The sequence below is a fragment of the Nyctibius grandis genome, chromosome 11 (assembly GCF_013368605.1).
Source record: "Nyctibius grandis isolate bNycGra1 chromosome 11, bNycGra1.pri, whole genome shotgun sequence".
NCBI classification, from domain to species: Eukaryota; Metazoa; Chordata; class Aves; order Nyctibiiformes; family Nyctibiidae; genus Nyctibius; species Nyctibius grandis.
This window is the reverse complement of record NC_090668.1, coordinates 13,230,384-13,247,299: the sequence shown is the minus strand read 5'-3', so window position 1 is coordinate 13,247,299 and position 16,916 is coordinate 13,230,384. Positions and strand designations below refer to the sequence as shown.

General features: G+C 39.6%; 1 protein-coding gene across 1 annotated transcript in view; it reads left to right on the top strand.

Annotated features, from left to right (window-relative positions):
- The window catches only part of UNC13C (unc-13 homolog C), a 161,653-nt gene that overhangs the window by 48,990 nt on the left and 95,747 nt on the right, over positions 1 to 16,916 (top strand). Inside the window, exons 7-8 of the mRNA XM_068410057.1 lie at positions 3,760 to 3,987; positions 6,692 to 6,833. Of these exons, the coding sequence (XP_068266158.1) occupies positions 3,760 to 3,987; positions 6,692 to 6,833 (370 nt within the window). The remainder of the gene's footprint in view (positions 1 to 3,759; positions 3,988 to 6,691; positions 6,834 to 16,916) is intronic.

Here is a 16,916-nt window from a genome sequence, read left to right as displayed (position 1 = left end):
ATCTTCAACAAGATATCCCTTTCTATTAGTAGATACAATATTAAATCAGAATTGATTTCAATCATGTTGAGTTTGTATCAGTCCCTAGGGTAAAAGGGACTTGTTAACTTCCTGTGCAATGTAAGTTACGATACTGTCTTAATTAGTCTGATCGATACTGCATGAAAAGAGCTATTGATAGACTGTAAGCAATAGAGGATGTAAAAATATCTGCAATAAATAATTTAGTATAAATAGAAGGATATGCTGATTTTTCAGTAAAACTGAAGGAAGTCGCATTTTAACACATGTTTCAATTTTATCTGTACTGTCTCAAAAATCAACAATGTTTTCAACAGGAATACATTATTGCCATTCAAATTGTGTCCATGGTTTGTCATTTGGTTATGATGTTGTATCTGTACTTTTTAAGGAAGGGCAGAAAGTAAGAGAAAATGAAAAATGTTGCTTTCCTGCATCTTGCAAGAACCACCTGGCAGGCTTTCCAGGCAGCTCAGCAATTCTCTCTTTTGTGCTAAAATCACTAGAGATTTCTTTAACTGGTTTTTGGTTTCATAGTAGTGTTTAATTCTTTTTCAACTAATTCCTAATTTTTCAGTGTGGAGAATCCTTAATCACTAGAACTTTGGTCCTCTGCATTCAAAAAAATGAGGTACTTAGACCAAGAGATTTTCAGAATTTCTCAAGATTTAGTAGCTATGGAAAAAAGAAGCCATATAATTCAGCCTTTTGACAAACTGGAATCACTGGTGTCTGGTATCTCATCCCACACTTTTCCAATCTTACGATGTTATGCCTTCCTACTTTACTATATGTATATCTCTTTCATCCTCCTATGTGCTAAGAAACCTCCAGACACAATGAAAAAGGTAAAGAAAACAAAGCATAAAATACCTGTTCTGTAAGACTTCGCTGAGATCTTATGCTGAAAGATGACCCTTTCCAGCTCTTAGATGTGTTGATAATTTCTTTTTTAGCCATTGCAAGCTGAGAGTACCTCAACAAAAAATGCCATCAAAAGAAGATAATGGTGTTTGATGGTCTTGCTGAGAAGGAACTATGTTCCTCTTCAGTATTGAAATATCTGAATTCTAATTGCATAGCAAGTTGTTCAACACAATTTTATCTTAATTTTACTATCCATTTAAAGTGAACAATAATACTTTGATCCTCCAAGGAGTTGAGGATGGCTAGTTAGATGTTTTCACAACCTTTTGGAAGGGTGAAGAACTTACTGCTGCTAGTGATAGTGATGATGACGATTGTCACAGTGCCAGGAGCCTTTGAGTAGTTTTTAACAGCATGAGCTAAAATTCAGCAATACCTATAGCAAGTGGTAATCTGTCATTGATAATAAAATTTGTAGTATTCTTGCATCTTGCTTTATGTGTTAGTCTCGTCAAGAGTTGAAATAGCCTGTTTAGCACTGTAGGAATACCATTCTGACCACACAAGTCTGATGTTTCTTTCCTCATACCCTACTGCAAGATGGTCATTTGTTTTTTTCAAGAGTGTACTTAGATTATTCTAGTACAATATGTATTGTAGAGACATTGATCAGAAACACTTTCCTCTGACAGACAAAGGACATTTTATAAGGATAACTTCACTTTGGCTTTTAAAGGGCCTCTGAGATCAGTTATGATTTTTAGAGAGAGAAATCTCTCCAGAGCTCTCCTGGGAAGAACTGTGAATAAAACCTGTAATAGTATGGTCTCCATATGGTCTTTTTTTTAAAAAAAAAAAGCAGAAAAGCTGTAGTGCTTTTGATGTCCCAGACAAATCAACAAATCATCTGAGTATTTTCTTTGTTTTCCAGGCTTATTTTATAGGATAGACCTGACATACCACCACAGGTTAATACAGTCTAGAAGTTATTCTCACATAGGTAATATCCTTTGATCTCTTCTACCATCCTCATACACCTACTGAAATTATCAATAATGACTATTTTACTGGAGAGAGGAACCTGTCTGTTCTATACCTGTGATATATTATTTTCTTGTGTGGTCACTCAAGAAGTTTTCCAAAAGGCCCTAAAGTTTAAATACCACACAAGCACAGATGTGGTGAGTAATGATTGAGTTTTAATATCACAATTTGGTGCCTACTGCTCAGCTTTTTCCTTTTTTTTGGTACTACTGTGAAAACAAAGTGTGCTATCCTGTTACACTCCCAATGAGTTATGGATAATTGCCAATATATCGGCAAAAGAGAGCGTGTTGCTGCATCTTAGAACTGACCCTGCAATAGCTGTGTTCTGTCATTAGGTTTCCATCCACATGACACAAGCCTCTGTAGCAAAGCAATAAATTTCTTTTTTGAAAATATATTGGGTTTAGTTAGAAGGTTCTCTACTTTCTACTGCCATGATGTTTACATCTATTAATACATCTGCATCTTTCTATTTTGTAAGAGGAAGGAGACTACAGTTCTCTCCCATGAATCCTATCCCTGTCCTGCAGCTCTTAAGAGCAGGGTAGTGCAGGTTCATATCACTCTTAGCACGATGAATTTGCAAAATTAGATTTCATAAGATTCTTTATCTCCATCTCACTCTTTCCAGAACCTTCTTTGTGTGTACTAGACAGGGTATTCGCTGCAGAAATTCCCTGGGTCGTTCCAGTGTTAGAATTCTTGGAAAAACATTGCCTTTAATCTGTTCAGCTGCAACCGGGATATAATGTCATGTTTACTCTTTGCGAGACAGGGCATGGAAGAGTGGCTTAAATAGCCATCAGAAGATTCCACTGTTAACATTGAGCTTTGTGAAGCACTCCTTTGTTCATGCATGATGTTTGAAGAAGGGATAGAGTGCACTACTGATCCGGCGTGAGGATGTCAAGTCAGTGTTACAGAACTAGTCTAAATGCTTAAATCCAGTGAATGCTTACATTCAGTAGGTTTTGAATGCTTCATTAAATGGATTTATGTGAGAATTAAAATTTTTTTTAGTGAACACTGTTCCAGGAAGAAATGACAAACTTACCATGAGTGCAGGCAACATCAGCAAATTTTGAGATATATCTGGAAGTAGTCAAGAAAGCGTCTGAAGCTGCTATGCCTATTTCTTTCTACTCTTCATTAGATTTCTGTTGTGGGAGAGCATAGCAGGAGTCTAGGTTAATGTTCTCACTGTCAAACTAAAAGTTCTCTGAAAAATGAGGAGGAAATGTTACCTGGTTTAAATACCATTTCTATTAATTTTGGGGTTTTTTGTCCTAATGGACCAAGTATGGTTTCTTGTACCATCCTACTCCAAAAGGGGAGAGAAAAAGGAACGAATATATTGTTATATCATGCTGACTTAGAAAAAAGATTAAGAAATTATTTGAAGAATTATTCACATATGCATTATTGAAGTTTAGCTACTAACAGAGGCAAAGGACAGAGCAGACAGACTCAAATACTGCACACTTCTACAGACCTTTCTGGAAGAATCAGTGTGCCTAATTATGTAAGTAAAGTTATGTTTTTGGACGTTTTCACAGTACTGATGAGTATTGAATAGTACTGATTCAATAACTATTTCTAGGTACAACACATACCTGATTGAAGTTGAACATTAACCTGTCATGTTAAACTAAAGCAATTGATAATTTTAGGTATCACAAAGAATAAATTAAAGAGGCTTGATATTATCCAGATGAAACTCCTTTGAATACTGCAGTGCTAAGAATTGGCTGGAGACTCTAGAGGAGAAAAAGAACAAAGATAGCAACTTTTTAATAAAAGTGTTGACCTTTTCTCTCATTTCAGGAGCTGCCGAGAAAAGTTCCAAACATGGTGCAGAAGATAAAACACAGAATATTATTAGTGCTATGAAGGAAAGAATGAAGATTAGAGAGAAAAATAGACCAGAGGTGTTTGAAGTGATCCAGGAAATGTTTAATATTTCCACAGAAGATTTTGTACAGCATACAAAAGCAGCAAAACAAAGTGTTTTGGATGGAACTTCCAAATGGTCGGCAAAAATAACCATCACAGGTAAATTTTGTTGTGAACTGTTTGCTCTAAGAGTTCGTTCTTTCCCAGTCCCCGGTTCAGGAATAAGATTTATAAAAATTAGAGCTGGAACTATGTGTTCAGTTGCATACTTGGTGCATCTATAAATGGTTGAATTTATAGCACGCTAACTGGAAAAGTTTTAAATTACAGCTGTTGGCAAAACTACTTTATATTCCACTACTCTAGGAAGGAAGATAAGTAAACGGTCTTGTTCTGTCTCCTCTACCTCCTACCAATATCTCCTGTGCTAGTGCTGAACTTTTTGTCACCAACTGCAAGAGTTAAAGTTCACAACTGCATTTATGGGTTTTAATGACTGTAATGCTAAGAACACTGCAGCTTGCAATTCCAGACCCCATTGGTTTGGAACATTTTCCAATTAGTTTGCAAGAACAACTGGTTGACATCAGGCAAGATGTAAATTTACCAGCTGAATTTCAACAAAAACCTTTGCATAATTGGTAGATGGGATTGAAAATTAGTGTAGTGATTTAGTAAGTGCACCCAATGATACACTTCTTCCTTTTTCGGCTATGGCAGCCATTAAAACGGAGTACCAAAATAAACTGGATTTAGACACAGATCTTCAAAACACTGTATCACAAAGTGTTAAAACAATATTTTCAAAAATAATGAAGCATATTTATTCACAAGCTTTCACTAAAAATATTATTGTTAGTAATATTTTTTTGTGAGAGACAAAAGTTTTTTTGTGACATTAATACATTTTTTAAAAATATTATTTCATCTTTATCTCATTTTTTTTAAAATTTCTGTTTTTTTATATGTTTTATAGTGTACGTAATGTATTAGTACAGTGGTACATGTATATAATTAGTAAACAAATAAGTGTATTTGGTTTGCATGCTCAAAAAATTTTACTATAGTACTTTTAGATTCCATGGCAATTTTTTTAATAAATCAGGGAAGGGTCATTGAGAGATGGAATTGCCATTTCCATTGCTGAAAAGTAAAGCTGGCATTCAGGAGGGGAAGGAGAAAAGCATTTGTCAAGTGGACCATGAATGAATTACTCTGTGAGAGTTGACAGCTGTGGTTTTCACTGTGCGTGGCTCTGTAGTCCAAACTAAAGCCCAGTCACATTTGGGGCAGTACATAAACTGTACATAGAGCTGAAGAATAACAGATATGTGCCAGAAGAAATCTAGGGAAAATCTGAGATTGTGAGTCAGATGGACTAGGAAAAAGTGAGGAAAAAGGTTGTGGGATGGTACCTGAAACTCAAAAGAATAGTTGTTGAATTTTGGGACTATCACCAAGTGCTGGCAACATAAAGAGGTGTGTCTGGGAAAATATTTAATTCATATTCTTACTTTTAGTTCTACCTTTAAAGGATACTCAAGGCTGCCTTGCATTCAGACCAGTGTAACAGTTAACAATTCTGGAAGACATTTTCTAAGCTGACACTTAATTATCCTGCCTAAATAGGAAAGGAATATTTCCTTGCCTTCTAAAAATTTCACTTTGGATTTACAGTGAATGGGGAAGACAAAATATGTTGTAGTTCATTCCTGAGAGTTAGTCTTTTCAGGAATGAAATGTGTAAAAAAAATTAACAGAAACTTACTTTTTTCACTGAAGTCAGCAGATATGACTGAACCCACACTGGGAGCTGATCTGCTGAGTAAGAAAGTGCCATTTTTATGTAATCATTTTTCTAAGCACACTGAGGGAGCTTCATTATCTGAAATGATTGACATTAGAGAATGTTAACTAAATGTTACCACTGAGATGGTTTAAATAATATGTGCAAAATAGTAAAACCAAGCTCTGCTGATGCTAGGAGCCATGGCAAGTGTTTTAGCTGCAGCTCTCTGGGTTTGGTAGGCTGCTATTTGACAGTTCTGCTTTCTCCTGAGATTTCCAGTTTATGAATTATGATGGAAAATCAAATTGTGTGTATTTATATTTGTCACAAAATGCATATACATTAACTATACACCCACGTTAACTGTCAGAAAGGCTTACAAATACTTAAACAGTTAATGATAATTGATCTGAACTGTCACCCTGTCTGTGATAGAAGAGGAAGTATTCTGAAAATCCTCATGGTTCATCTCTCACTTGAGGAAAACAAATGACAATGTCATAACCATGCCCCTCATGTTTAGTTTCATAATCCACAGTGCATATTTTTGAAAATTTGAGGTTTTATTTTGAAAATTTTAGTTCAGAAATTTTTGGAAATTTAGTTTAGTTTAGGAAATTAGATCCAAAAATTTAGTTTTGGATCTTTGGAAAAATTTTGGCAATCTTTATGTATTTATTTGGGGGAGGGAAATGGAAATTTTAGGGAATTTTTGGACTCAAGCCAAGTTATACAACATTATATTTACTTGCCATGCTGATTAAACCAAAGTTTGAGAAGAGTATCTGAATTATGCATAGAGAGAAATCTATTTGTTTTGTGCTCTGTAGTGATTCTTTAAATTTATTACTCTATTATACCATATTTGTAAATTTTATAGAATCCAGAAGGGTAGTTAAACAAGCCTTGTCCATCTCCAGAGTAATGGATGCTGGGGAAATTCGTCTAGAAAGCTTTGTTTCAGGAGCCCTCAGTCTGAGGGCTTTGTTTCCTGTTGCTGTTGTCACCATCTCGTTTATTTCTTGGCAGTGAAGGCTATGAGGGCTAAAGCACATTTCTGTCCTTTTGTTGCAGTTCTTTGTGCTCAGGGCTTACAAGCTAAGGACAAAACGGGCTCAAGTGACCCATATGTTACTGTGCAAGTTGGCAAAACCAAGCGGAGAACAAAGACTATTTTTGGAAACTTGAATCCAGTATGGGATGAAAAATTCTATTTGTAAGTATAGAAGATACTGTTGTTTCTTTCTTTTTTAATTTACGTTTAGATTATGTAGTGCTACCAAGTGAAATAGTTACTTAATTTGAAAATATTTGTTTTCTATACTATGCATATTCACAGCATTAATAAATTTGCAAGTTCTGAATGGAGAGAGCATAGAAGTTTATTGTGACTTTATCATATAGTCTTCATACAGCTCATAATTATGTCTTTTGGGCGATCTATTGATGGTGTCTATTCTAATTTTTTAGGAAACTTAAGTAACAGTTTTCAGACTTTGACCTTACATACCAAATGTTGGCATTATAAGTGCCTTTCTATGTCTCAGATACTGACCATGCAAGTTAAATGCATTTTTTTCAACATTGAGATTCTCCTAGGTGAAACTGGGGAATTTGATAGTAACTGGTATGCTTCAGGCTCTGGGCTTGGTGGTTTGTAATGTCTATACTTTCCAAGACTGAGTGTTGTCTGGAAGTCTGATGTAGAGAGTGTGGTATGATCCTCCTGTCTCCTTTCTTTGGCCACAGCCTCTGAACTGAGTATGGTATAGTTTGTTGTTAACATATCACCATAGTTCAACCCTGACTGCAAAGTATACGTTTCAGCCTGTCATATGTTGACTAAGGTTTGAATATGATTTCATGCCAGTTCTAGTTCTGGCAATGTTCCTGGAACTTCTTTCAGAAAGTCATGTTACAGTACAGGAAATTCCAAAACACGGGTACTATACTGTTCCTTTCCTGAAAGTATTGCCTTAGGATACAACACTTTCCTGACTGAGAATGTGACCAATCTGATAATAATGTCAATTTGCTCAGTGCTGTTCCTCTACATGTAACAAAAGTAATTCAGCATTTATTCTTTTCTCAGCTTGATTACTATGTGCCATAGTATATTATGTGCACTTAACTACTATTACAGAATCACAGAATCACAGAATCACAGAATGTTAGGGATTGGAAGGGACCTCGAAAGATCATCTAGTCCAATCCCCCTGCCGGGGCAGGATTGCCTAGACCATATCACACAGGAACGCGTCCAGGCGGGTTTTGAATGTCTCCAGAGGAGGAGACCCCACAACCTCTCTGGGCAGCCTGTTCCAGTGTTCAGTCACCCTTACAGTAAAGAAGTTTTTCCTCAAATTTAAGTGGAACCTCCTGTGCTCCAGCTTGCACCCATTGCCCCTTGTCGTGTCAAGGGATGTCACTGAGAAGAGCCTGGCTCCATCCTCTTGACACTTGCCCTTTACATATTTATAAACATTAATGAGGTCACCCCTCAGTCTCCTCTTCTCTAAGCTAAAGAGACCCAGCTCCCTCAGCCTCTCCTCATAAGGGAGATGTTCCACTCCCTTAATCATCTTCGTGGCTCTGCGCTGGACTCTCTCTAGCAGTTCCCTGTCCTTCTTGAACTGAGGGGCCCAGAACTGGACACAATATTCCAGATGCGGCCTCACCAGGGCAGAGTAGAGGGGGAGGAGAACCTCTCTTGACCTGCTTAACCACACCCCTTCTAATACACCCCAGGATGCCATTGGCCTTCTTGGCCACAAGGGCACACTGCTGGCTCATGGTCATCCTGTTGTCCACTAGGACCTCCAGGTCCCTTTCCCCTACGCTGGTCTCCAACAGCTCTGTCCCCAACTTGTACTGGTACATGGGGTTGTTCTTGCCCAGATGCAGGACTCTACACTTGCCCTTGTTATATTTCATTAAATTTCTCCCCGCCCAACTCTCCAGCCTGTCCAGGTCCCTCTGAATGGCTGCGCAGCCTTCCGGTGTGTCAGCCACTCCTCCCAGTTTTGTGTCATCAGCGAACTTGCTGACAGCGCACTCTAATCCCTCATCCAAGTCATTAATGAATATATTGAATAGAACTGGTCCCAGAACCGACCCTTGCGGAACTCCGCTAGACACAGACCTCCAACTGGACTCTGTCCCGCTGACCACTACTCTCTGGCTTCTTTCCTTCAGCCAGTTCACAATCCACCTCACTACCCGATCACCCAGACCACACGTCCTCAGTTTAGCTGCGAGGATGCTGTGGGAGACCGTGTCAAACGCTTTACTGAAATCGAGATAGACCACATCCACAGCTTTACCATCATCTATCCACCGGGTAACATCCTCATAAAAGGCTATCAAGTTGGTTGAGCAAGACTTCCCGTTGGTGAAGCCATGCTGAGTGCCCCTAATGATCCCCCTATCCTTGATGTGCCTAGAGACAGCACCAAGAACAAGTTGCTCCATCACCTTTCCAGGGATGGAGGTGAGGCTGACCGGTCTATAGTTCCCCGGGTCCTCCTTCCTGCCCTTTTTGAAGACTGGAGTGACATTCACTTTCCTCCAGTCCTCAGGCACCTCTCCTGTTGCCCATGACTTAGCAAAGATGATGGAGAGTGGCCTAGCAATGACTTCCGCCAGCTCCCTCAGCACCCGCGGGTGCATCCCATCAGGGCCCATGGATTTATGGACATCCAGGTTGCTTAATTGGTCCCTGACCCAGCCCTCATCTACCAAGACAGATTCCTCCTCTATCCTGACTTCTTCTGAGGCCGCAGGGGTCCAGGGCTCCTCAGGACAGCCTCCAACAGTATAGACAGAGGCAAAGAAGGCATTCAGTAACTCCGCCTTCTTTTTATCCTCTGTCTCCAGGACCCCCTCCTCATTCATCAGTGGGCCTACATTGCCTCTAGTGTTGGCTTTACCTGCAATGTATTTGAAGAAGCCCTTTCTGTTGTCCTTGACCTCTCTTGCAAGGTTTAATTCCAAGGAGGCCTTAGCTTTCCTAGTTGCCTCCCTACATCCTCTGACAACAGACTTATATTCCTCCCAAGTGGCCAGCCCCTCCTTCCACGATCTGTACACCTTCTTCTTCCACTTGAGTTTGCCCAGCAGTTCCCTGTTCACCATGCAGGTCTCCTGGTACCTTTCCTTGACTTCCTACCTGTTGGGATGCTCTGATCTTGAGCTCAGAAGAAGCAGTCCTTGAACGCTAACCAACTATCTTGGGCCTCCTTACCTTCTAGTACCCTGTCCCATGGGATTTCCCCTAGCAATTGCTTGAAAAGGCCAAAGTTGGCCCTCCTGAAGTTCAGGGTTGTGATTCTGCTAGCTATTCTGTTCCTGCCACATGAGATCCTGAACTCTACCATCTCATGGTCACTACAACCAAGGCTGCCCTCAACCTTCACCTCTTCAACCAGACCCTCCTTGTTAGTGAGGATAAGATCCAGCAGCGCTCCTCTCCTAGTTGGCTCATCCACCATTTGCATCAGAAAGTTATCATCAACGCACTGGAGGAACCTCCTGGACTGAGGATGGCTGGCTGAGTAGGCCTCCCAGCAAATATCAGGGTAGTTGAAATCCCCCACAACAACCAGGCCCTGTAATTGCGAGACTGCTCTCAGCTGCCTGTAGAAGGCCTCATCACCCTCCTCATCCTGATCTGGTGGCCTGTAATAGACACCCACAACAGTATCACCCCTGCCAGCCTGCCCCTTAATTCGCACCCACAAACTCTCAACTCGCTCCTGATCTGCCTCTGGACAGAACTCAATACATTCTAGCTGCTCACTCACATAAAGGGCAACTCCACCACCTCTCCTTAGCGGCCTGTCTTTCCTGAACAGGACATAGCCATCCATGACCACATTCCAGTCATGCGAGGCGTCCCACCAAGTCTCTGTAATTGCCACTAGATCATAGCCCCCCGACCGAACACGGATTTCTAACTCCTCCTGCTTATTCCCCATGCTGCGTGCATTGGTGTACAGGCATTTCAGGGAGCGAGCTGGGCACAGCGGTTTCATCCCAGATTCACCCCCTGACTTCACCCCAGGGGGATGGGGGGCCTCCTGGTCTACCTCAACACTAGAGCATTGCCCCAGTGGTGCAAGCCCAGCTACCACCCCATCCCCCTTCGAATCTAGTTTAAAGCTCTCCAAATGAGCCCTGCTAATTCCTGTCCCAGAACCCTTTTGCCCCTACGACATAAACCTTTCCCATGTATCACTGTCACGCCTGTTGTCTTATAAAACCAGCCATTATCAAAGAACCCAAAGCCCTGCCTGTAGCACCAGTCTTGTAGCCAGGTGTTAATAGAGAGAATCCTACTATTCCATCCCAAGTCATCACCTGAAAATGGAAGGAGGGAGGAGAAAACAACTTGTGCCCCAGACTCTTTCACCAACCGTCCTAGGGACTTGTAGTCTTTCTTCATCCCCCTCAGACTACGGGATGCAGCTTCTTCCCCACCTGTCTGGAAGATCAGCAGGGGGTAGTAGTCTGTGGCCTTCACCAGGTTGGGGAGTTGCCTGGTGATATCCCTGATTCGGGCTCCAGGCAGGCTGCAGACCTCCCTGTGATGGGGGTCAGCTCTGCATATTAGGCCCTCAGATCCCTTTAGAAAGGAGTCTCCAACCACTAAAACTCTTCTCTTCTTCCTTGTGGAGGAGGTAGCTATACGCCCATCAGGTTTTTCTGACTGTGGTGGGACCTCTGATATAGGTTGCCTCTCCACCACATCCCCGTTGGACCTGCTGTATTCCACTAGGGCTTCATATCTATTGCTCAGAGGCACCTGTGGAGGCAAGGTAGGCAAGGAGGGCACTCGCCTTTTGCCACGGCCATAGACTTGTCTCCACTCACTCTTCTCCTCTAGGTTATCGTTTTCCACCTGAGAGGGGCAGAGTACAGGGGTCCCTCGATCCTGGGAGCTTTCCGGCAGGTGCTCCCATTTTTGTTGCAGGGAGGGCAGAGCCTGGCTCCACCAGTCTATCTCCATTTCAGCCTCCCGAATGCTCCTAAGCCTTTCTACTTCGGCTTGAAGCCTTTCAACCTGGCTTTGCAGCTGTGCCTCTCGGCCAAGCAGATCATCTACTTGCTCACAGCGCACACAGCCCCCTGACACCACAGAGACAGTGTAGCATTCCCTGCAGCCCGCAACCTGCACCATCGCCTCCTTCCGTGGGAGCTCTGTCTGGGTTCCCACATCCATTTTGGTCTTCTTCCACCGGGTAGATACCATTGTTCTTTCACTGAACTGGGAAATACCTGTTGGTGACACCCCTGGTTCACAGCTCCTTGGCACCTTCCTCGCCTTGTGCACTGGGAGGGAGTCAGTGCCCTCCCCAACGAGTTGCAAACAACTGCAGCCTCTCCTGCCCTGGGACACACCCAGTCACTGCTGACTCACCCAGGCACTGCTGAGTCTCTCCCGTCTGGGCAGTCAATTGTTGAAGTCAATTAAGGATTCTGAAAGGCTAATATAAAACCTAGATTTTCTTTGGAAAATTTGAAGTGAAAGAGAACTGTTTATTTAGGCAGATTTTTTAAATTGTTCTGAAAAGTTCTGGTCTACCCTGAAAGCACCTACTGCAGTATTATCATATGAAGTTAGTAGGTATTTTATGGAAGCTGTGTGAAAACACTAGTGTAGTAAATTATGAAAAGAAGAAATTATAATAATAAAGGATATACAATTTCAGTGTTTGTTAAATACAACAGTTTTATTTGCATTTTTACTGAGAATATGTGCAAACTGTTGACACATTGTAATAGTCTAACCTTTTGTTACTATGTTATAAAAGTGTAATCTTATGCCTAATAGTACTATTCAAAACTGGATGTTAATTTGATACAACTTAATGAAACCCTGTGTCAGTGATGATAAAAATGATGTGTCATTTTTATAAGCAACCCTGAATTTACAAAGCAACAGCAGAACAGCTCAGGATACTGCAGACTTCACAGGAAAGATTCAGGATCTCTAGTCACCGTGTGCAACACACAATTTCAAAATAACCACTTACCACAATGTAAAATAATTGTCTTCAGGCTTTTACATTGTTTAGTTTCTTCTTCATTCTTTTCATCCTATAAGACAGATATCCATTGTCATTATTCTTATCTACATAAACCATGGAAACAATTTCTGTTAGGGTTCAGGCATTTGAAATAGAGCTCTGTTTTCTTCAATAAGGTGCAGCGTCATGACACGAGAGGTTAGCTTCTTTTTATGTGGCACAACAGCTATTTTCTTTTCCCTGTTTTTTGACTAAAATCTGCTACCTGATTGTTGAGGAGGTTATCATTTCACTAGTGAGTCTGAAAGAGGTATGACCCAAGATGCCACTTCTATTTGTCTGGAAAAGGTAGTAAGTAATCCAACTATATTAAATGATGTATGCCCATTCCTTTCACAGATTGAAATGAATAGTTAATTCAGAGAAAACACACACTCAGAAACTTTTTACAGGTTTTCCCTATACAGATTTTGTTTTCTTTTTGAGTTATTTGTGTTACTCCAGTAACAGTTGAAGTGTCATACCTCATTGAATGACTGTGAGTAACCAAAGGTAGGAGATTAATTACTTTCTTTCATTTAATTGTATGAGTTGAATAGTGTCAAAAGTTGGATGAGCAATTCAGCAAATTTGGTATGAAGTTTTAAATGTATTTTCTCAAAATGTGAGCAGGGCTACCATAAAATCCCTGGAAACTTGAAAATATTATATTTTTTTCACCCAGCACTAAGTATTACTATCATCTGCTGCTCTAGCAATAACATTAGTAAAAAAACCCCAAACCCCACTATAGCATAAATCTCCCGAGTAACTGCTTTGAACTGAATACATTTTCAATCATTTTTATAGCACTTGTACTTTCTAAAATAAAGTTATCTCCCTGACTTATTTAATGCATTGGATTTCAATTGAAAGTATATGAGAATTTCTAAAGTGTATTAAATAAACTATAAATGTTTAACCACAAGGCTAAATCTAATGTAGATCAGTATAACTATTTCATTGACTCAGGAAGTTTCATTTAAATTATGCTCTACTAGTGATATTTGATGGTTCTCTTTAAAATCAAATACTAATGATCATTATAACTCCTAAATGATAAATTGCAGAAATAAAATATATCTCAAAATCTTACAATCATACATTTACTCATAATACCAAAGCATTCATTTAAATCTCCCCATCTGTTCCAAAACAAGGGCTTGGAATAAACATTGGCTCCCTACCATGCATTTGCTGTCTCATAGCAGATAGAGTGAGGGCAGTGTTCTTGTTTGCAGAATCACACATAATCCTTACATGATTGTATGGAAAGCAGAGAGTGAATGTTTCTAACAAACCATAATGTAATCCTCTGCTAAATGACCAGGTATAGATACTGGCAAAGATTTTAACTTGGGAACTCCATAAACCATAACTAAAGCAGAGCTTACGTACAGCTGCGTGCATCTCAGTAAAAAAACAGGGCTATTGGAGGAAGAATACATCTTTCCTTCATATTTATATTTTTTGTACACAAGATAGAGAAGTAAATAAGCCAGCAGATGCTCCTTTAATGAATACAGTATAGGTGGCAAGGGCTGTGGTCCTTTCTGTTGGCATTAGTAGAAGGGAGATAGCAGAGCAGCTTTTATTTTTTCAATTAAACATCAGTGATAGGAGACTTTTTTCAATGGCAGCGCAAAGGAAAAGTCTTGCAGCTGTCTCTCACCTTCCTTCTTCTGGTTGAGTGTGACATCACACAGGGAAAAGGGACTGCACTTTTATTTTTTAGTTACAATGAAGAGATATTTTGGCTGTACAGTTTTCAGCTTTGTACAGACTTTTAGATCTATACATTACCATAAAACTCTTCTCCACTCTCATTCTCTTCTTGACTATTTTCAACAGTTGATTGCTGAAATATGGAAATCTGCTTTTTTCTGGCAGTGTTGTCTAGCAAGCACACATCTACAAATTGCCTTGCAGACTTTGCAGGTATCATGTTTCCTCTGACCACTCATTAACACCTCAGATACAGTTGCATAATCTTTCAATCCAAACCATCCTATGATTCTGCGATAAGAGAGAATTATATTACACAAAACCAATTGGGTAATAGAAATCTGCAAGTTAGTTTACTGGATTTATCCTTTCTAAAAGTTCTTCAGTAAGCAGCCAAGTCTCTGATAGACATCCTACTAATTAAAATAACTGTATCTCACAGCCTTAGCCCAAAACAAGAGAGCAGAACACCTCTAAGAACCAAATCAAATAATAATTTTTTTGTTCAGCAATAACGTTTTTCAGTTTCACGGTACAGCACGTTTGGTCTGAGTCTTTTTTTTTCAAAGTGCTGTCAATCCAGGTTGATTTTATACAACTCTCTTTTTGTTATGACAGAGTAAACTAATGCAAGAAAAGGCATAATTAGTCTCATTCTACTTTATCATAAAACATGGCCTGTGACCACACTGTTAAAGAATTGGGACTGTCCAGACTAGAGAAGAGACAAGTAGTGGAGGTAAGGATGTCTTTAAACACATCCTTTCTCCTGCAAAGAGGAAATGAATAATTTATTTTTCATACTTACTGTTACCGCAGAGCAAGAAGTAATAGGCACAAATTCCATTTAGAGAGGCTTAAATCGGACTGCAGATAAAGTTCACCAACACATGGGGCTAGTGAAGCACTGGAATAGATAGATTTCCTGAGAGACTATGGAGCTATCTCTGAACACTTAAGAACAGAGTGGACAGACTTCTCATAGCAATGCCATGGAGGTATCTGGTTCTGGCTTGCAGTAATGGCAACGATAATAAACATGAGGGTAATAATAGCAGTAAATGTCTTCCTGAACTTCATTCTACTACTATTTTCCATGACCGTGTGGTTTCTTTATACTTTTAGGACAAAATCTCTGTTATCACCTTCCATTCTCCATCTAGACCATATGGCATCCGAGATATTTTAGTATAAGGGAATAAAATTGACTAAGAATTTAGCAAGGTTTAACTCTTGGATTGTTTTGTGTGCAGTACCTGCTATACAAAATGTATTCCTTATGCTTGTTTGTAAGGGGGTTTACAAAAAAACAACGATCTGTCATTTGCTGTGTTGTTTTTTTTTTTTATCTGTGCTATGTTTTGAACTACTTCTTCATATACCTAGTTCATGCAGCCAGGTGGCACCTTGTTTATCATCTGTTTTCCAATTAAGTCAGTGCTGACTCACTGAATGAATATAGCACTTAAAAGAACAAAATATTGTCTTCCAAAATCTATTTCTTTAGTTTGTGGAAGACACCTAAGATATATGTAATGGTCTACAACTAAAGCAATATCCCTCTGAAATAATGATATGAATAAGTGTATCTATGGTTAGTATCACAAAATGGTACATATCATGTTTTCTTTACATGCTTTAATGAGTGTGTGTGCAAAAAGAATTCAATAACTTTTGTAATAAGCTAAACAGAAATAGAAGCTACCAGAGAAAGAAACAGAAAACAAAATACAGCAAAAAACAAAGGTTATGTACTTCAGTTACTGTCGACCACAGTGATTCTTCAGTGAGTGCTCTTACATAGGCAGGCTGGCAGTCTTCAGCTGAAGTAGTTTATTGAAAACAAATTAGAAGATCTTCAGGTTTGTCCATCAACAACCAGAGTGACTTCTCTGGAACTTTGGCAAGTTATGTTGGCTCTGGATTTGACATTTCTGGAAAGTTATGTAGGTGAATATTATTTGGGTCTTGGAAATCCTCATTGGAGTTCTGAGAGACTGTTTACAGAAGAAACTTATCTCACACTTCGCGCTTTTTTTTTTTTTTTATAACCACTGTTGGGAGTAAAAATGGAAGCTAGTGCTTCAGAAGAAAAAAAAAGGCTAAATACATTTTGAAAAGGAGGAACGGGCACTATGAGAGAGAAGTAAGGAAGATACTCATAGAGTGATTTAATCTGTCTGAATCATTATCTCAGCTGTGAAATTGGAGTAAGAATAGTATAATGCTTCCCTTTTTTACATTTCTTTGTTCTGTAACTTTTGAGGATATTTTTTAAAAAGAACCTGGTCATTATCTGTAGCATTGAAAAGTTTCCTGTTAAAGTACAAGTTCTTCAAAGCTTTTCTACCACTAGCTCTCTATTCTTGAACTAGTTTGCTGAGTGCTTAGGAATACAAGACCAGTTCTAAACAGATTTGCCTATCTTACTATGACAGTTCAAGAAGGACAGGGAACTGCTAGAGAGAGTCCAGCGCAGAGCCACGAAGATGATTAAGGGAGTGGAA